Below are 21056 nucleotides of genomic sequence, written 5' to 3'. Positions count from 1 at the left end.
GTGTGTGTGTGTGTGTGTGTGTGTGTGTGTGTGTGTGTGTGTGTGTGTGTGTGTGTGTGTGTGTGTGTGTGTGTGTGTGTGTGTGTGTGTGTGTGTGTGTGTGTGTGTGTGTGTGTGTGTGTGTGTGTGTGTGTGTGTGTGTGTGTGTGTGTGTGTGTGTGTGTGTGTGTGTGTGTGTGTGTGTGTGTGTGTGTGTGTGTGTGTGTGTGTGTGTGTGTGTGTGTGTGTGTGTGTGTGTGTGTGTGTGTTCTCGTAGGTCGGTAGGTACGTTCGCCAGAGCCTTGGACTGCAGTAGTTCTGTCCGGCAGCCCAGCCTTCACATGAGCGCTGCTGCAGCCTCCAGAGACATCACCTTGGTGAGATACACTACCAAACCGGCCTTGGGTCAAATCTGCATCACACCATAGATGTAAAATATAGTGAGAGTGCAGCGTTGTTAATCCAAGAAAATGCTGGTAGTGCGTGCGTGCGTGTGTGTGTGTGAGAGATTGTTGAGGCCTGTGTGTGGTTGTTCCTAACAAGCACTTGGCCCCAGAAGCCGGGTGCGGGTCTATTCTGCCCTAGATCTTTTCCTCATATATAAAACATAGATGAGAGGCCTTCTAGAAACCCACATGCACACACACACACACACACACACACACGCATACACACACAGACACGCACACACACGCACACACACACACACACATACACACACAGACACGCACACACACGCACACACACACACACACACACGCACACACACGCACACACACACAGACACACACACACAGCCCAGAGCCTTGGACAAGGAGCTGCATATAAACTCCATGGACTTACCAAAGAAAAATCTCTTGTACTCCTCCCAACTAGCCAAAGAAATGTTGCAGAAATTCATGGTGTTATTGTTTCAAACCACAATAAAAAGTCCTCAGTCTTTGACATACGTTTTTTTTATTTTTTTATCCGTGTGTTTTAGTTTCACGCCATGGACACTCTCCATGCCACGGGTTACGACATGACTCGAGCCATCGCCGCGCTGGTGCCTCAGGGTGGGCCCGTCCTCTGCAGGGATGAGATGGAGGAGTGGAGCGCCTCCGAGGCCAACCTGTTCGAGGAGGCGCTTGAAAAATACGGCAAAGACTTCACCGATATCCAACAGGATTTTGTGAGTAGCAACCCAATGACGAGCACATATTTAAAGGATGGTTATTATTGTATGTTTATAATCATGTTAAGTCCCTTTCCTGCAACAAGTCAGTTGAATTCCTATCAGCTTGTAGATATCATATTGATGAGAAGAGTCAAGAAACTAAGTGTTTTTTATACAGCTGGAGCTCACTTAAGGAATTCCCATCTTGAAATCACTACAGGTGGTGAGATGCATTATAAGATGATTATGATTACCAAGGTTGGTGTTTCAGAAGATTATATGGGAACATTGTTTTTTTTATAAACTTGTTTTTTGGAGCCTTTTTGCCTTTATTTGATGGGATAGCTGAAGAGAGGCAGGAAATGTTGGGAGGAGAAAGAGAGAGTGGGAGATGACATGCAGCAAAGGGCCGATGTCGGATTCTAACCCAGAGCCGCTGCAAAGAGGACTATAGCCTCTGTACATGGGGTGTGCGACTTCACCGCTAAGCTATTGGCATCATAGGAATTTTTTTTGTCTTCAATTAACGATATAAAAATATTGTAACAGGTGTAGCTTCTACATTTCTGTTTGGTCCTGTATCTGTCTTATTGTGTTTAATACATTTCAGCTTGATAGTTAAAGTATCGTGGAGATATGTAGGTCGACTTATCAGTGACTTGGTATGCTGCTCATCAGCCTGTGTGAGTCTTATTGAGAGACGTGCTCAGTAGGTCTTCAGTTGCTGTTTCTGAGTGTAGAAACCACAGAATCAGAGTTCTGTTCCAGACGTTTGGACTTCTTTTAGGCGTTATGCTGATGTTTCGCAAAACAGTTGTCAAGCACCGTAGTCGTCTTGTAAGCCAAGATCGCAAGAGGGAAAATCTTCAACAAGAGCACGAAGACCAACAATTGAAAGAAACATTTAAATGTCCCTCAGGAAATGGAGTGAGTGTAAAAAGCGAGGAGAGCGCTTCCTCTCTGCTGAAGCTCCTCGCAGCCGTCTGTGCTCTCAGCCTGAGAAGAAGGATGCTGCTGTCGTCGTTTGTGGACTTGGTGATCAGCTCTCCCTCTCTCTCTCTCTCTCGCTCTCTGTGCATCACTCCACCACCTGGTGGCTGGCTGCTGTCAGTGCCTCTCGCTCAGGTTTCCACCCAGACCTCCTCCTCAAACAACAGGACGTCACCACCATTATGGGTGGGGCCTCTTTACTTCACGGCTAAATTCTGCTTTCAAACTTCTCAGCTGGAACTTCACACTATCACTTCTCTGGGTTTCAGTTATTTGTGGCCGGTTGTGTCGGTCAGTTATCTGAAGAATACCATGGTTTTTGTTTTTATGGTGACATGTGAAGGAAAGTGCTTAAGACACTTGTGCCAAATCCATTGTGGGGTTGTTTAAGCAGCTTAACTGAACAATAGAGCAGTGCTTGCATTGCTTTGAAGCAACTTCACAGTATAGTGTGTGTACAGAAAGTATTCCACTCACTGATTTGCAAGTCTGGAGAATGAAACGGGTTAACTTCAGTGACAGCTCTGCTCTCACCACTCCCCAAATCACAACACTGAAAACACACAGAAACAATAAATCCATTAGTGGTCAACAAGAAAGTCATTAGCAAGTAGTTTGATAATTTGTTGGAACATTATGATCTGATTTTAGCTCCTTAAATGTTATATCTTCTGGTTTCTTTCCTCTATGGCAGTAGGATCAGCATTTCTGGGCTGTGGACAGAAATCAGAGGAATTATCTTGAGTGTTGGAAAAAAAACAAAAACTGATGGACATTTTTCATACATTTTCTGGCATTTTATAGGACATAATACTGACTTTAAAAGCGATGGTCTGTGCGCGGACTATAGTGCTTAATTTTGTTTTCGATTCAGATTTTATATTCCTGTTCATGTTTTTTTTTATGTGAACCCCCTGAGCTCTAGGGTACAGCTAAGGCAAATCCAGACAAATAAATAACCCTGGTGAATTGAGAATACAAGCGGCTGATGAATGAATAATCAAAATAATATTCTGTTGTATGCCTTCTCTGGAATAATGATTCATTTCTGTGCTCTATCTCTCTCCTCCTCCAGCTGCCCTGGAAGTCCCTGACGAGTATTATTGAGTATTACTACATGTGGAAGACCACAGACAGATATGTACAACAGGTAAAAACATGAAATACACATTGTGGATTTTAGGTTCACTTTTTGCAGCTATCTCAGTTTGCATTATTTAGTCTATTGCTATTTCAGATTCAGACTTTGCTTTCCTACAAGCTCAGTAACTGTGAGACTTTCAGCTTTTAGTCTGCATGCATCTGAGCGGTCATTAGGCCAGCTTCAAATTCAAAGTTAAAAGGGGAGGAATATTTTTTTCTTATTATAAATGGCGTTATCTATGTGTGTGACACTCTGGAATATTCCTCAAACTTTGTTCAAATCTCTTAAATCCCCACGAGGCTTTGAACTCTGTCCTTTTAATACTTTTTATTTCTAAATGTTGTCGTTGGAGCTCACCTCTCTAATCACGCCCCTCTTCCTTTTCCTCTGTCTCTGCTCCAGAAACGATTAAAAGCAGCCGAGGCAGAGAGCAAGTTGAAGCAGGTCTACATCCCTAACTAGTGAGTACCTCCCTACTTTCTGTGTGAAACATTGGATCAGAATAAACTCACCAGAGATCGTTTGTGCAGCTCCCCTTTTCATCAGAATAGACTTGAGATATCTCTGGAGTTTTCAAGTTGGACATCTGCTGCTTTCATTAAAACACAATCCCCCTCATTCTTTGTCATGACAGCTCTCAGTTCAGTGTCTGTGTAACTGCTGGCTCGTGCAGCACACTGAGTAAGGTTGTCTTTTCTCTTTGGCCTGTTTATTATTATTTTTTAATTTGCTGCTCTGACCCCCTCCTCCTCTGTTTCTGTGTCCCTCCACAGTAACAAGCCAAACCCTAACCAGCTCAGTAACAATGTAAAACCAGCTCTGGTGAATGGAGCAGGGGGTGCAGTGGTCCCAGGAGTCCAAGGGGTCCAAGGGATCCAAGGGGTACCAGGAGTCCAAGGGGTCCAAGGGGTACCAGGAATTCCAGGAGTACCGGGAGTCCAAGGAGTACCAGTAGTCCAAGGAGTACCAGTAGTCCAAGGAGTACCAGGAGTACCAGGAGTCCCAGGAGTTCCAGGAGTACCAGGAGTCCCAGGAGTCCCAGGCGTTCCAGGCTCAGGGCAGATCCCCGGCCTGGGTAGAGCCTGCGAGAGCTGCTACAGTAAGACTTCATCATTTGTGTCTTTGCTTCTTTACATATAAAAATCTGAACGGATTAGCCTGGTTAATATGACAACAAGGATTATAGCTTCAGTATTTACAGTTGCTATCCCATAATAAAAAAAGGCTGCTGCTTGTTTAATAAACACAGATCAGCTTTAACTATATGACCCCCTGCCTCATATTATGTGGGTCCCCCTTTTGCTGTTGAAACAGCCCTGACCCGTCGAGCAGTGTGCACTCTGACTCCTTTCTATCAGAACCAACGTGAACCTTTTTTTTATCGTTTTAATCTCCAGAAACTCTTCCTCTTCTTATCAATGATGAGATAACATGACACACGAGTAACATACAGCCCACTACAGACCAGAGTCACCTTACAAGAGCTGCAGTTTTTGAGATGCTCTAACCCTGTCGTCAAGGCCATCACACTTAAGCCCTTATCAAAGTTGCTCACATCTCTACCCTTGCCCATTTTTTTTTCCTGTTCCAACACATCAATTTAAAGGACAGAGTGTTTACTTGTTTCCTGACCAATCCCACCCACCGACTGGTGCCACCTGTCAGTGATCGTAATGTTACGGCTGTTTAGTGGACTTTCAAGTTTACGAGACAAAAAGTACTGGGGGGAAAAAAATCATAGAAATGCATCGATCCACAAGCCTCTTTTTTTTTTTTTTAGAACATAATGTCAAATCTACTCCAAACCAAACTTTCTCCTGTTAAATAAAGAAAACACTGAAATATGAAATCCTCATCTCCACTGTGGAAAATATTAGGGTAAGTTGTGTTTGATTCTTGATGTGTTGGTTTAGTGTGCACGATAGAGTAAAAATAATTGAAAAAGATGCGTACTCTCCGGTCTTTAAGTTATCAGTGTGATCATGTGGTGCTCTTGAGGCTTGTTTACATCTGAAGTAAACACAAGAGTATAACCATCTCAGTTTTGGGATTAAATACAACCTGGAAGTGTGTTTTTTCTACTGAAACCATTCTATTTTTCATCTCGGTTAAGTGTTCTGCATTACCACCCCATATTAATAGACCACTATTTTAAACCCATGCATTCTGTAACATATAACATCCTCCTTTTAAACAGGTGTTATTTAAAGACCGCAGACAGTGTACGCTGTGTATGTGACACACATTAGAGAGAGCGGGATGTGGAGCCCTGCAGCAGAGTATGACTGCAGTTATTTTAGTGTTTGTAGTTAATTGAGTGATGAATGATTAAAGGTTGGACTCTTGCTCACATGCACTTGAGCTAATGTTCATGATTTCAAATGGATTTTCACTGAACTCAGGCCTGTTTTATATAAGTCAGTGAGTTGTGCTTTATCATACTGAACTTGCTTTCCTTTGTGTTTGCTTTTGTGATTGTGTGTGTGTTTATGTGTGTGTGTAGCCAGCAGCTCCTACCAGTGGTACTCGTGGGGACCCCCCAACATGCAGTGTCGTCTCTGTGCATCATGCTGGACCTACTGGAAAAAGTACGGAGGGCTGAAGATGCCAACAAGACTGGACGGAGAGAGGCCTGGACCCAACCGCAACATGGTACAAGCTCACACAGACACGCACACACGCGCGACACACACCCCCACCAGCAGAGCACTGGCCATAGCTTTCCAATAACCTCCATCTCGACCTAACCTTCATCCTTCTTCTCTCCAGCTGCAGATACAGGCAACCTGCAAAAATCACCTTCATGGGTGTTGTGCCATCAGCTAGAACTGCCAAGCAATTTCTGTGGAGTGTAAACTGTCACAAACACAGATTTCTTTTTTTTTTTTTTTTGTCTCCCTCCAGAGCCCCCACGGCCTGCCCCTGAGGCACAGCGGCAGCCCAAAGTTTGCGGTGAAGACGCGACAGGCTTTCTACCTGCAGACCACCGTCCTGACGCGGATGGCACGTCGCATCTGCCAGGACGTCATCAGGCCGCGATACCTGGCCAGGCACCCCTACCTCCCTGTGAACACAGCAGCCATAAAGGCAGAATGTAGGAACCTCCATATCACACTGAATGCACTTGATGCCAATACTTAAAAAAAGATGATATTCATTGTGTTATTATTGTGCTTTTGGGAACCTACTGGTATGTACGTTAAGTTATATTCTCTTATCATTTCTACAGGTGCCCTCCGGTTGCCAGATGGGCCAAAAAAACCTGTGCCCCTGAAACCTGTGGAACGCAAACCTCTGGAGTCTGTGGTTCGGTATTTAGGTAAGAAGAAGCCGGTCACAAAACCACATCCCTGATACAGTACACATTTTGAGTCTTTGAGAGTAATTCTTGGCACCTTAAAATTATTACAAACTCTTAGTTTATCATCAACATGTGTTTTAAATATTGTCTGAATTTAAGACTTTGAGAATGCTCTGTCCGTTATGATAGCTTAATTCCTTCTTGTCCTGCCATTGCTCGTCCTTTCTGCTTATCTAAAATTAAGAGCTTTTAATCCCCTCTCTTTTTTCTCCTTCTTGGTTTCCAACCCTCCCTCCTCTCGTTGAGTTGCCTGTTTTTCCTCACCTCGTTTCCGTCCTCTCTTTCACCCACAGAAGCACATCCCCGTCCAGCCAAACCCGACCCTCCTCCCCGTGGAGCGTCCATCTCTACAGGCAGCCTGACGCCCATAAAGTCCACCCCCATCCTAAACAACGGCTCCCCCACCATCCTGGGCAAACGATCCTATGAGCAGCACAATGGACTGGATGGTGAGTGTGAGGCGGCGAGTGTGCAGCATGTGTGTGTGTGTTTTTGGGTTTCGATTTTTCAGCTCGAAAGTATTACACCAACTCTGAAGTCAGACGTTGAATCGTGATTACTTTTTTCCCCGTGTTTATCGCGCTGCTCTCACTTTAATCTTAGTTTCCACAGCAAGCTGTTTTAGAACATTAGCACACAGTTAATATCTCTATAAGCTGTTTTTGTGAAAAATTAATGTAATTCAACATGTAAATTTCATATGAACCTTTAATGAGGATTTGATTGTAATGAAGGAAAATACTTGGAAATGGCTGCAGCTGCAAGTTTTCTTCTTTTTGATTTTTGTGCACTTTTGTCTCTAAAGGCAGATTATCATGTACTGTAAATGGAGGAATAGGAGCAGAATTATGTTTAATTTCAATGTGTATTTGCAGCATTTCTTTCCATCTTGGAACCCTAATTTTGACAACTTTAATTAACACAAACCAAAATGCATTGCAGTACACGTAAACGTGGACGCTCTTGGACTCACTCGACGGCTTCAGCTGCCGCAGGGTTAAGAGTTTGTTGGGGCTCTTTATTTTTTTGGGTTACGTCCCACTTTCCCCGCTCCCCTGTGAAATGAGAGAGGGGAAGAGACAGACTGAGAGATCAAGAAGAGTGCGAGTACACCAGAGAAAGACAGAGAGAGAGGGAGGGAGGGAGAGAGAGAGGGAGAGACTGCAAGAGGAATCGGATCAGCCTCGCTGCTTTAGCTGGAGGCTACAGTCTATGTTGTCATGGTAACAGCGGATAGGAAGAGGAGGAGGAGGAGGGCTTGGTAAGTGTATCCTGAGGGAGAGCATCTTCAGCGGTCTGTGAGCCCACCGCAGGCCCGGGCTGGGATAAAACACGGGGAGGAACTGCTGGAGAGCAGCCAGAATCTAGTTTATGGGATAACTTTATTTACCACCAATTATTCACTCGTTAAAAAGATGGAATTCTATATCAGAAAGCGACAAAGGTCAAGTTCATTGTGGCATAACAGTGCTGTGCAGAAACACTCATGTAGCCGTTATTTCACAACATACTTTAGGGGGATTGTGACCATATTTCACATTTAGTCCGATACTGAATTGTTTTGAGTTTTGATTTCTTGTCTGTGCTGCCTGTGTAACCGGGGATCTTCTGCGTTGTGTTGGTGAAGGAAGAATGATGCTGTGACACCAGGATTCTCTTTATTGTTGACCGCCATTTCTTCTGATAAACACGCAGTGAAACAGCATCTGCTACATAAGTAAAATAAACTATACACAGCGTTGGTTTTTGCACAGCAGTTCAAAAATCAAAGTATTGACAGGTTGTGACGGACATGACAACATTGTGCGGGGAAGAGGGAATATATAGAAATAACCACAGAAGAAGAAAAACAGGAGGCGGGGTCATTCTGCAGTTCCTCATGGTCACTTTTAAGCAGTAAAAGGTAGATTTTGTGTGATTGGCACATCCACAATTTAGACTTTGTAGCTTTTATTTTTACTGCAAAAGAATAAAGCATCAACTGTGACTGATTTCAAATTATTTCTCTCAAAGAGAATCTGAATGTTAAAGGCAAAGTTCAACATTTAGTGAATTGTTTTGTTGCTGAGTGAAGGTGAATATCACTGCCATGTCTGCTTCAGGTTTGGAGTCAATCAGAGGATATTAGCCTAACATTCAGACTCAAAACAGGGAGAAAGCTTTGCAAAGCTTTGTGTGGCATGCTTGCCTATAGTCGTAGTATTTTATGAAGCTGTCTTTGTGATTTGCAGTGACAGGCCCAATAGATGTAGCAAAACACTTGCTGCTATTAATGCAGGCACTCTTGGACTGAATATGTAAAATATTGAGGAAATATTGTGAATGTGTGTGTTGCTCAACAAGCTTTGTGGCTGAATGCCCAACATAAAAATGATGGACCTGTCTGAGTCAGATCGACGAGAAAATGATGAATATGAATAGAAATGTCTCGTATTTAACTTGGGTTTTGCACAAAAAAAATCACGACTGTGAAAATTAAATGTATGATTAAAAAGAAAAGTAGAAGAGGCTGTAGACCTTGGGGTGCTTTTTACATATCTTAGCTCTGATGGAAACATGTAAAAATAAGTGAAACATGAAACCTGTTATCAGCTGTGCTGTTGAAAAATAGTTGTCAGAATTGATGGGTGAAGTTGGAGTAGTTAAAGAATAAGGCAGAACCAGATTAACGAGGCTTATTCAGTACTGTATGGTGCCACCAGGGGGCAGAAGACATCCCTTTTTACCTACATTCATATCAGTGGACTGATGATGAGTATGTGACCATCCTCTTTTGTCCTCTTCTTCCTCTGCAGGCTCTAAATCCAAAGGCCTGACTCCACAGTGGGACATCATGGCCAAACGGATGAGCGATTCCGCGCGGCCCTCAGTCTCTCTGCAGGACGAGGTTCATGAACTGGACTGATCGCTCTGTGGGAACGACCTTTACTTCACACCCAAGTGAGGTGAGGCACTCTGCTCAGAGGCGGATCTTTGTTGTGTTTCTTTTTTTTAACCTCTGTAGTGATTGTTTTTTTTTTTTAATGATATAATGAGGGACTCTTTCACTCTTGGTCTGAAGCTGGCTGTCAGCAGTACCCCATGTTTCTAACATGTTTGCTTAAATCAGGGCACAGTGAGAGTTTAGGTCAACCGTGCTGGTCTAAGGGACAGTTCTGGTGCAGGTCATGTTAAAACTGAGGAACTGTAAGAATGATGTCATGCTGACTGGTTCACTATTATTTATGCATTAAGGTGTAGACAGAGCATTGAGGGAATACTACTTTCAAAATCAAGCTAGTTTTTGAAAATGACCAACCCTGCCTTTAAGGAAGAAATCTGTTGCGTGTTTGCTGTGATTTGTATGTGTGGTTGTGTGTACTAAGGTGAATAGAAGGAGTTGTTCTTTAATCTTATTGTCGATTAAACAGGTGAGTGAAAGATAAAAATAAACCCGTTCTTTGACAGGAACAAACTGCTCATGATCCACTGTCCTGTGTGTGTGTTTGTTGACAGCAGATGGGAACATGAAATGGAAGGGCGTTTTTCCAGTGAACTATAGCCGAGTGCAGCTGAGGGATGTTGAATCTAAAAGGAGACGACGGCGTGGCCACCTTTCTTCAGTCAGTACGGGTCTGTCACACTGCTGAAGACCAATCGATAATCGATCAGTTTGGCTGCGGTCAATCAGAAGAGGAGCCTGACTGTACAGGACTGTGTTTATTACTTACATTTTCTCGTTATAACTGTCATTGTAATTATTGTTATTCTGATTTTTTTTTTTTTTTTTTTTTTTTTTTTTTTTTACCAACTATAACTCAGCTTATTGTTTGTCAATCAAACGATGGAACTTGTGAAGTTTCATGAATAATGCTTGCAGAGCCCTGTGGAAAAGGGTAAGAAGGACTGTAACATAAGCCACTCGCATCTTCTATGTTTGTTTAATGTTTGTTAAAAAAAAAAAAAGTTAAATTCAACGAGGAGACGCACTTTGATTTCAGCGACCTGAGTTCACTCCTTGTCTTTTGTTTCAATGAATTTGAATGCTTTATGGGAAATCTTCTGTTTTGTGAGCCGGCCTTCTCTTGGGCCAGAGAGGTTTAACTTATTGAGAAAGACTTGCTGTTTTTTCTACCTTTTTCACAAGTAATGCATCTATGCTTAGATAATGTAATTAAAAAAGATAATTGATTTTCCCTCTTCTTTCGGTGTCTGTGCACAGACGTGTCCAAACTCACACAGGTATGCAAACTGATGATATGCAAAAAAGAAAAAACCCAGATGATTCCAAATTGTTTTCTGTTTTGTTCCCTAAAAGTGACCATTATTAGAACATTGAAATGCTCAAACATCGCCATGTTTTGTAAGCGAAGGTTAAGAATAACAACCTAGAAGCAGGACTGTGTTCTGCTTTCATAAACATTTTGTCAATGTGTTTATTTTGTGTGTCACGGTACATACAACTTCTGAGGCAAATAACGGCTGTGAACATCAGTCTTGATGGTTTCATTTGGTCGTATAAGGGTATCTAACACATCCACTGACAATCCTTTTGTATTTTCTATAAAGATTGAAATAGTTAGCTCAACAGTTCAAACTTTTAAGCCCTGAAAGTCATTGCGGTTTCCCTGATGTACAATGATGTCAAGAAACGAAAAAGCATAAATGAAACGACAAGAAAAGGATGATTCTTAGTAAAAAAAAAACAATCGCACACTGTGGGGAAGTGTTTTGAGATCATTGTCTTCATTCGTCCAAGAGAAACAAGAGTGTCAATCTGAGTGTGTGTTGTCAATTATTCCAAAATTCTTTGGAACAAAGTTCTGAGTAAACCTGCAGGCCTTGAAGCAGTAGACAGTCAGTAAAGAGATGTTACCTAATATCCAGTAAGGGATGTATAGATGAAAAGATGTATGTGTTTATCACGCCTCTGTGCCAGAGAACACTAACCAACTTATATATACAGAATGAGTGTTTAGGGGTGAGCAGGTAAGAATCTAAGCGCAGAGTATCAAACTGAGTCTCGGGCTTAAAGAGTGGAAGCAGAGGCATATCTTCTAGGACTAATATAAACTGCTTCTACAATATAATACAACCATCAAATTAGATCTGTTTCTATACAGTCTTGACTGAAAAAGCTGTTTATGTTAACCAATACAATACGCACCTTTTTAAAACAGGCCTCTGCTTGAGAAAACTGGTTAACCAAAATCAATGTACACCTAGCTACAACTGGGTTTGGACCCCTTTTTGCCCTCATAACTACCTTATTCTCTCATAGCATCCATTCAAAGTGGCGCCGGAATCATCCCTCGTGAATTTCTCTCCATGTTGACATAACGGCATCTCGCTGTAGATTTATCCACTTGCTGATCTCTGATGTGCATTTTCAATTCCACCACATCTGCGAGTTGCACTATTTCTGTCCCTCTTCCCTGGACAACAAAAATGATGCAGTTCCCTCTGGGGTGCCCTTCCAGTTCAGAAAACATGATGCAGTGCCCACTCTTGTGCCTTCTCAGAGGAGAAAACACAGACAGGAGTGCCCTCTAGAGTTCCTTTCAGTGGAGTGTCCTGCATGCTTCACGATGCATTGCCCTTCCAGTGGACACAGTGTGGTGCAGTCCTGAAGAGTACTTGCTGCAGTGTTAGTTGCCCTTTCAGTGAAGATAATGTCACTCAGTGGCCTCCACGGTGCCCTTCATCCATAATGCAGTGCCGTTCCAGTAGTGGGGAGAGGGGGGGGGGACTTAATGCAGTGCCCACTTGGGTGCCCTTCCAGTGGAGAGAATGAGTTTGGGGTGCCCGTACAGTGAAAATTATGATTGTGTGCCCTTGCAGTGCTGAAGATTGAATGTGCCCTTAGAATAGAAAAACTTGATGCAGTTCTTTAAGATGCCCTCTCAGTAGAAAAAAAAAAAATGCATATGCAAAGATGTGATATGCCATCTAAGGTGCCCTTTATGCATGATGGGGTGCCCTTTCAATGGGGGGGGGGGACTGCATTGCCCACTTGGATGCCCTGCGTACAAGAGAACATGACACACTGCTCTTTATGTTACTTGACAAGATGAGGCACTTTAAAGAGTTTTTTTTTTCTAGGGTTGCTTTCAGGTGAAAAAAAAAAAACACATCCATCTTCATCTTAAGCAGGGTTTTGACAGTCGTGCCTCAGAACTTTTTGCTTGCTTGCCTGAGTCCCGCACTGTGTGAGATATCCATAGCCAGTCTAGACTTTTGGGAAAGACAAGAACATTTAGAAATTGAATTGAAGCACAAGGGAAATGTAGAAAGCAAGTCTAGCCTTCGCAATAGACAATGATTGCCAAAGGGTTCTGAGACTTGGCCTGTAAAAACTGAGAAATACGAGAGAAGTACAGCAACTCCAATTACTTAACGAAACACGATTGCACCTAACGAAAAACAAACACTGGCTGATTTTACAGCTGTGAATCTTGTTTTGTCTTTGTTTTCTTTTGATGTAATCTACCATATTGTGTGCAAAGAATCTGTGGACTACAATCGGAATGCCTTAAATGTCTTTCCGAGATCATAGCCAAGGCTTTGTCTACAACTAGGGCTTAGTTGTGATGTACTCCAGTGTTTTCTTACTGAGGGTCTTCAGGGTCATTGTGTTCTTCCGCTCCTCTTCTCTTCCTGGGATTGTTTATGCTCTGACAGAACAAAATATAAATAGTATCTGTTCGTACAGCGGCTACTTATCATAGATCTATAGTCTAGGGCTGTTCTTTTCTGTTTCAGTCCACTTATCTGTAGGACGAGGTCGATGCTGATTGCTGCTGTAATGGTTCTGAGCGAGCATCCCTCCTGTCTTAAGGATGCTCCCTGGAAAACGGCATCTGTAAGGTATTTTAGTATCTCCCATTAATGTCCAATTGAAAAAATATCTGGTTGGTGAGTGCTCAGATAACATTATTAAAATGCTCTTTAAATCACCGAGCGACCATCCTGCCTTGTTGATACGGGCAGTTTCCTTTGAAGACCACTTAGAAAGACTGGACACAGTACGCAGAGGCGATACTTCAGTTTCAGCTCTACATCCTGAAGAACATTATCTTATATCATCAGGTTTGAATGGGCCTGTCGGTAGTCTTATCAGAATTTCCATTCCATTATTATTGGAAACCCACCATGGAATGAATTCATTATGCTAGTTCTTCAGCAGTAAAGAACCTTATACAAAAACTAAAGGGTGAAGATAAGCTGTTAAAATGGAAAAGACTGTCTCCAACCTAACTAATGGGAAGTCTTATTAGTTTAAAACCAAGTTGATGAAATAATATATACCTTGATACTTATTTTTTACTGATTATACCAGCCATGCCAACCACCAATCTTTAATTAGTACCAAGTAATTGACGATGACACTCTTCATGATGTTTGGCATTCGGGCTGTGACACGCCTAACAACACCTGGTTCTTTGAACCGCAGACACACAAAGACGGCTAATTTCCTTGCGCAGGTGCACTACCTCTTTTGGCACTGGTTAGAATGCACACCTAACTCAAACTCCTGAAGTATTCATTGTCCCGGAAGAGCAGCGGGACCCATCACGTTTATTGAGGTTTAACAGTGTGGGCAAACAACATGAAAATTGCTAAGTCTTTTAGAGAGTTTAACAACATGAGAAAACAGGAATAAGGAGAAAACAGAAGTCTGGAGACGATGCAGTATCAAATATAACACACACTCGGTGAAACCCAACAAAAATACTGCAGTAAAGTATGAGAATAAGGTCACAATTCACCTCCCATCTTACAACCAGGCAAACTTAAATGTAAACTCCTGTTGGGACATTTGGGCTATTTCCACCACTTCAACATTAAATACCAATTTAATGGTAGCCTATTAAAGGTGCTTTTTGGATACATTTTGGCTTTAAGGGAGACGTTGCAATAAAACCTGAAGAACAACAGAAAGTCATAAAAACTGAGTAATAAACAAGAATAACAAACTGCATCCATCTGGTTTGATGTTCTGTTTTGTTCTGGTGGAAATATCGCAGAAAGAAAAGAACAGGCCTTTTGCATTGTAATTCCCCCCATGTCGTGCAGCACTACGCTAGCTGGGTTAGCAGCTGCTACTCACCTAGGCTACATTCAATAGGTTTATTTTGATTGTTTTATTTACTGTGACTTAATTTAAGCAACTAACTAAAGTGGAAACAACACTTAAATATCAATAACTTAAAAAGAATTCACATTTGAATGATAAAATCTAAGGTTAAATGGCTAAGTAAGCTTAGCTTTAGCCAAGGCTCACCATAGCGACGTCACCATCTTGTACGCTAGGCTACAGGATTGTAGTCTTGCTCAAACATCTTTTTCTGTTTTATGCTCAATTTTGTAGTTCTTGTCTTTGAATTAATATATTTCTATCATGAACATGTATGTGTACTTAAGAGTTGTTTGAAATAACTTTCTCTTTAAATTGAACTCAGAGATGACTAGCTTTGAACTTTAACGGCCCATATTCAACAAAAAGTCATTTTCAAAAAGTCATTTTGGAAAAAAGTAATTTTGACTTTGTGAAAAGTCATTTAAAAAAAAAAAGTCATTTTGAAAAAAGTCATTTTGACTTTGTGAATAGTATGGAAACCCATTTCCGTCAATTAAAAAAAATAAAAATGAAAATAATAAAGTCGAAATTATGAGATAGAAAGTCATAATAATTGAAATTATGAGACTTTATTATTTTCATTTTTATTTTTTTACTGGCGGAAATGGGCTTCCACAGCAAAAAGGTAATTTAACAAAAAACAATATTTTTAAACTTTGTTTCAATCCCTTTCAAATAAATGGAGATATAATATCAAGAAGCGAGCCTTTCACATTCGGTAAAGTGAAACTTTTGGACAGAACTAGCCTGTTTTTCTGACTTTACGACAAACTAAAACCAACTCTTTAGGGTCATATCAAAGCAGGTAGTTTGTTAAGATGTCATTATGATTAACAGCGCTTTATTTAAGGTTTTCTTTTTCTTTTTCCCCCATTGCTGATTCCGGTTACACCTGTTTACAGTCTTCACTTTGGTTCTTTCTGTTTAAAGAACTGCAGACTAAGGTACGGCACACAAATGGTTAACCAAAGATGCAAGAGGTGCGTGAGTGTGACTGAGCATGTGCTGCTGCTGCTGCTGCTGCTGCAGTGAAGTAAAATGTGTCAATTTCCAAGCGGACAGCAGAGACACCGTGGAGGAGAAGCCGGGGACAGCCGACGAGCCGCAGACTACCAGCGCTACATCCTGGTTGACCTGACCGGGTGATGTGCTCTATCCGCCGGCCTGTGTGCTGAGGGAGACACCGCAGTGCTCAATCTGAAGGTAAATTAAAAAAAAAAAAAAATTAAAAAAACTGCACCGAGGAGGATGATTCATGTCCGTCTGCTGGAGCCGGCTGCTCAGCGACATGTAGCCAACATGTTGGGATGTAGGAAGCAGAGCTATTCAAGATAATATCCTGGTTTGTTTAGAGATCATATGAGTGATGGCATTCATTTGCACACCCTTTTTTGATTTTGAATTTTGGTAGCCTACATCTTTTGACGAGTCTTCGCTCGTATAAGTTGGTGGTTTTGCAGGGGTGTTCGTCTCAACTGTTTCCCCAATTAAATGCACTTTGATGTGGCCTATGCAAATGTTATCGCTACATATTTTGTTCACACACACACACACACATTGCTCTCTCCTCCTTATTCGGTATCTGTTGTGTGCATAGTTGGACTGTTACACCTGTTCAAATAGAGACAGTGCATGCATTGAAAGCTAGAAAACAGGTCTTTAGCTTTAGCCGAAGTGTCCAATTCGCTCATAAGGTGTCCCATAGAGCTTTTTAGGGAATGAAGGTGTTATTAAAAAAAAAAATCCCCGTGGTTAAATCTTTGGAGTCTTATTAATTGTGGATCGTAAGTGTACCGCACTGCTCGGTGGAGGAGGCGTGATGCTGCAGCGGAGTCCCAGCAGCCGGGCCTGCGCACTGGCCCGTAGTTTCCAGGGACGACATAAGATGACTTTGCCCCATGTAGCGTGACTATCCCATGGAGTTTGTCTGCACACAACCGATTGACTTGTGTCGTGATTAAATATCGTCATCATGGTCACGTGGTGTGAACGCTTTTGAAGAAGACGCTTTTCTTATTCGTGACTATGGGTTGGATTTTCAAAATCCCTCATTGATTAATTCCATACAAGGTCTGCAGGTCACTATCATTTGTGTGTGTGTGTGTGGGGGGGAGAGATATTAATCCCTGTTGCTGCCCGGGTAGCCTATATTCCCCCTCAGCTTTACAGTGCCTGTATTGACATTTTGGACCTATTTTTAACCCACACACCATCCCTCACAGCAAGGAATCCCCATGACAGAAGCACTGGTTTAAAAAAAAAAAACCAAAAAAACATTCAGATCAGCTCAAGCTGTGTGGACATGGAGGCGTTTATTATTGTTGTATTAAGTAAACGCCTTCTGCATGTCAAAATTGCACTTTGTAATTCGGATTCCCACCATATATGGTACATTTGTAGGTTGAAGCGCATAAAAGGTCATCTTTGAAGTACAGGAGAGGGTACTCCAACCAAATCATCCAATGTGCAGTGGAGAGAATCCAAAAACCACACTCCTTACTTGGGTCATGTGTTCAGTTCATATTTTCACTCTCTGTCAATGTCTTTCATTCACTTTTTATCCTCCAGAGGTTGCGTTACAGTTCTGATGAATCTCAGGATGTTTATCAGCGCACTGTAACTACATTGATATGACTTCAGTTGAGTTGCACATTCTGCCTGTTTCAACAACACATCAGCTGTCTTTTATTCATGACAAATGTGTCTTATGATTTCTTTTTCTTATTTTGTTTGTCATAGCTTTGGGCCTTTTGCCTTTACTAGATAGGACAGCTGAAGAGAGACAGGACATGTTGGGGGGGTTCTGCAAGGACTGTAGCCTCTGTACATGGGCCCCGCTACATAACCTCTAGGCTATCCTGAACCCTCTTCACATGATTTCTTCTGTGCATTTAGATGTCTTTTAGGCTTTGTGTATCACAGCTGTTTGGAGGGGATCCACTTCCTATACTGTAGTTACTGCCCGCTCAGTAAAGTTGAAAGATCTGTTGTTTAAAGATTTGTTTTGAGAGATATTAAAGTATGTAAGCAATGGACACCATGGCATAAACATCCCACAAGGCAGTAACGGCCAGAACTAAAATGACGATGCAGCTCTGTGTGTAACATCAGTAACACTCAGATTAAAGTGTAAAATAATGTGGACATTTGTTATATATTTATGTATTTATTTATTCATTTTATTGAATGATAGTACACATAATGTGTATGTAGTGCATGAGAGTGAACGTTGTCTTTATACTGTAGCATTATTCAACATTAATTATTTATATATATTTACTTTAGGTTCCTGCAACAGACCACACCTGGGAATGTAGGTTGGCTGTGCCTGGGGTCACCCTGTTGGCCATTTATTAAGGTTTTATAAATGTATTATAATTATGAGCAAATAAACTCTATTTACTGATAAGTGCCATAAAAGTGTGATAATTCAAACAGTTAATATTATTATGATTTTACAATCCTGGTCACAGTTCTTCACTTGCTTTATTTTTATAATAAAAAATAATAAGTATTGAATAGTGTATTCATGAATGTTGAACCTTGAATTATCAGTATTTCTCCTGTAAAGTTCAGTAGTCAGGATTCATGAAACAAGTCATTTATGTGATGGAGTTGATAAAAGCCGTTTTGTTCCCTTTAGACTGAGAAACCCCCCCACACTCCTTTTTCCATTTGACTTAGTGGTAACACATACATACACTATTTAAGATGCTAAATATTTAACTCTGTTCACAGCAGGTGACTGTTAAACTCAAACCCTCTTTTGTTTTCCAAAGATCTCTGTCCCTGAAACCTTTGCAGAGCAGCCAGCATCAATTATGCATCGTCAACCATTGATTATAAAGCTTCTTTGTCTGATAACAGATTAACATGCGCATGCATCCCTCCATTAGAGGCATTACTCTCCTCTGCACTATGATGGCCATGTCAGTAAACTCTCCTGCTTTTTCTCTGTTGCTGCTCCAAGATTTCTAATCTATGGGGCATGACCCACATAATATTGAGGACAGGGGGCTTAGCTTGCATGTTTAAGGGTCTTTCATTAAACTGCAAAGAGCTGAAGAGCTGTAATGAGTGTGCGGGGGAGTGAATAGGGGACTACACCAGTGTTAAAGAAGACACAGGCAGAGTGGGCTTTGGGCTGGTGAACTTGTGGACATTTATTGATTAGGAGAGACAGTTAAAAAAAAAAAGAAGAGGAACAGCTACAACAGAAGACCCCAACCCCCAACCCCCAGCCCAGCAGTTTAAACATGTATAATTCAACAGAACACATAAAGGTCAGAGTGGGTTGCAACACAACACAAGGCGCCATAAGGGGTGCACCAATCCTACTTGTCTAGTCCGGACCTTATATATATATATTTTAAACGAGTGTTCAATGATTAAGCAGGTTAGTTGGTTGATCTCTAAAGAAAAAAACATTGTTTTCAGTAAGAGTGACCCCTCCCAACCTCATCCTCCTCTCTTTGATGACCGTTTTCCCCTCCTCCACCTCCCAGTGCGGCCATTCAGAACAACTATAAACACTTCTGACCCACTTCTAATCTAGTCCACTTTTCTAATAGATGCCACACGTTTTCATCTGCATCAGAATATATTTTGTAGTCAAGACAATATTTGGTCACTTTTGATGTTGATGTTCTGCCTCTCTGTTTTGCCTTATCTTTCATTCATATGTATAATATCCTAACGCGTTTTAATATCGAGGTTTTTTCTCATTATTTGACACCTTGATCTTGTGAGAAATTCTATTTAAATTTAGCATTTTTATTCTAAACTAAACAGGAAAACAATTCATGATATTGTTCGAAAGTTCAAACAACAGCATTGAAGAGTTGGGTAAAAAAAAAACAGCAGATATGCAAGGCTTCTATTTTTTCCTGATGCCGGATCAGGGCGCATCAATTTTGACACAGAGCAGACCAAAGCGGGAACAGGAAGTCACAAACCGGAACAACATTAAAACGGGTGAATTTTCAGAATAAAATGCTTAGGTTTGACACTAGATCGTATTTGACTGTACTACGGTACATAAACAAAACGTCGACCTGTGGTAGAAGCACCCAAAAAAAAGAAAAAAATCAAAGCAATTTCACTTTTCTTTAACTGCTTCAGTTTGGAACAATGACCTTATGTGTGTTAGTTGTTGTGTTTATTGTGGTTTTTTTTACCACATGGTAACATCTCCCGCTTTTGCAGATGGATGTTTGATTTTTTACTAACTCAGTCTTTTTAATTCTTATTGTGAAATGCAGAAACTCTGATATCCTCTGTACAATGTCAGGGACAAAAAGTGAAGAAGAAGAAGTCGGCTTTTATTTCCTCCACATCAAGCGGCCTTTTGTATAAGGACCCCTTCAGAGTGCAGCTTCCACCTCTGTTTACATAGAGCCCTCTCTCCCCCCCCTTCCTCCTCCTCTCTGCTCCTCTTGTTGAGACTTTCACCTTGTGGATATAGAAAGGAGGCCTACTGTAAAGTTATATGAGCCTCTGTTGACTGTGCTGCATCCAGGCTTTTAGTGTGAGCCCTCACGGCGTCTCTCCTCCTCTATCAAAAGCCGTATTGTTTGTGATACTCAGATGGTTTATGTGTCTCTGAGGGAAGCTCTGGATTTAGACTTGTGCTAGTTTAAACCCCATGCAAAGTGCAGAGAGAAGTTGTCTCTTTAGTATCAGCATGTGAAAAGTATTCTCAAAAAAGATCAAGGATTTGTTGCAGGGTCATTGAAGGTTTTTGCTGAAAGGCATATCACCTTGATCCCACTTCAGCAGTTTAATCTTTAATGACTGAAATCTATCTGTGTACCTTGTCTTTTCTGATACAGAGCCTTTGGTGTTGCATTGGATCATTTTCTATACTGACTTGAACCTGCAGTCATCCTGTGAATCCATCCCCAGCATCCAAAGTATGAAGATAAAAAGATGTTGTTTTTTGAAGCAGCACTGACACTTTCACACATACACCAAACTCTTGAAAACTTCCCCGAAGCTTTCTGGATGAGCGGCATGTGTGAACACAAACAGCCGAGTTTTTCACTCCCGACTTTGCCCAGAATCTTTTCTGCCAGCCTTCTGCGTGAAGTTGTGATCAACGGTGATCATTGTGAGCTGATGTGAGAACGCAGCATGAAATATTCAGTGAAATACCCCCACAAGGCATTTATGTCCTGTGAACACGTCGCACAGCCACAGACTGTATGCATGCATCCGGTGCGGTAATGGAACTGCTTCATTATGTTTGCTGTTTGCCACTATGTTCTTCTCCTCTCTTCTGTTGATACCAAATGTAGAATTACACATA

The 21056-nt window shown here is 41.5% G+C and overlaps 2 protein-coding genes across 3 annotated transcripts in view; both read left to right on the top strand.

Moving 5' to 3' along the window:
• The window catches only part of mta1 (metastasis associated 1), a 47233-nt gene extending 36428 nt beyond the window's left edge, over positions 1–10805 (top strand). The window contains exons 8-18 of one of the 2 annotated variants that reach the window (XM_065966431.1): positions 257–356; positions 962–1150; positions 3201–3275; positions 3672–3730; positions 4043–4368; positions 5773–5921; positions 6174–6363; positions 6499–6588; positions 6924–7079; positions 9426–9575; positions 10129–10805. In XM_065966431.1, coding sequence (XP_065822503.1) covers positions 257–356; positions 962–1150; positions 3201–3275; positions 3672–3730; positions 4043–4368; positions 5773–5921; positions 6174–6363; positions 6499–6588; positions 6924–7079; positions 9426–9535 — 1444 coding nt within the window. In that variant the 3' untranslated portion in view covers positions 9536–9575; positions 10129–10805. Of the gene's footprint in view, positions 1–256; positions 357–961; positions 1151–3200; positions 3276–3671; positions 3731–4042; positions 4369–5772; positions 5922–6173; positions 6364–6498; positions 6589–6923; positions 7080–9425; positions 9576–10125 lie in introns of both variants that reach the window. The other variant, XM_065966430.1, reaches the window with a different exon arrangement.
• A 4854-nt stretch (positions 10806–15659) lies between these two features.
• Positions 15660–21056, top strand: part of tmem229b (transmembrane protein 229B) — a 15924-nt gene continuing 10527 nt past the window's right edge. Inside the window, exon 1 of the mRNA XM_020627017.3 lies at positions 15660–15952. The gene's annotated coding sequence lies outside the window, so the exon portion shown is untranslated. The remainder of the gene's footprint in view (positions 15953–21056) is intronic.

Source organism: Labrus bergylta, chromosome 18 (genome assembly GCF_963930695.1).
Source record: "Labrus bergylta chromosome 18, fLabBer1.1, whole genome shotgun sequence".
Taxonomy (NCBI): Eukaryota; Metazoa; Chordata; class Actinopteri; order Labriformes; family Labridae; genus Labrus; species Labrus bergylta.
The sequence above is the reverse complement of the archived record's forward strand: the minus strand, read 5'-3'. Positions and strand labels throughout refer to the sequence as shown.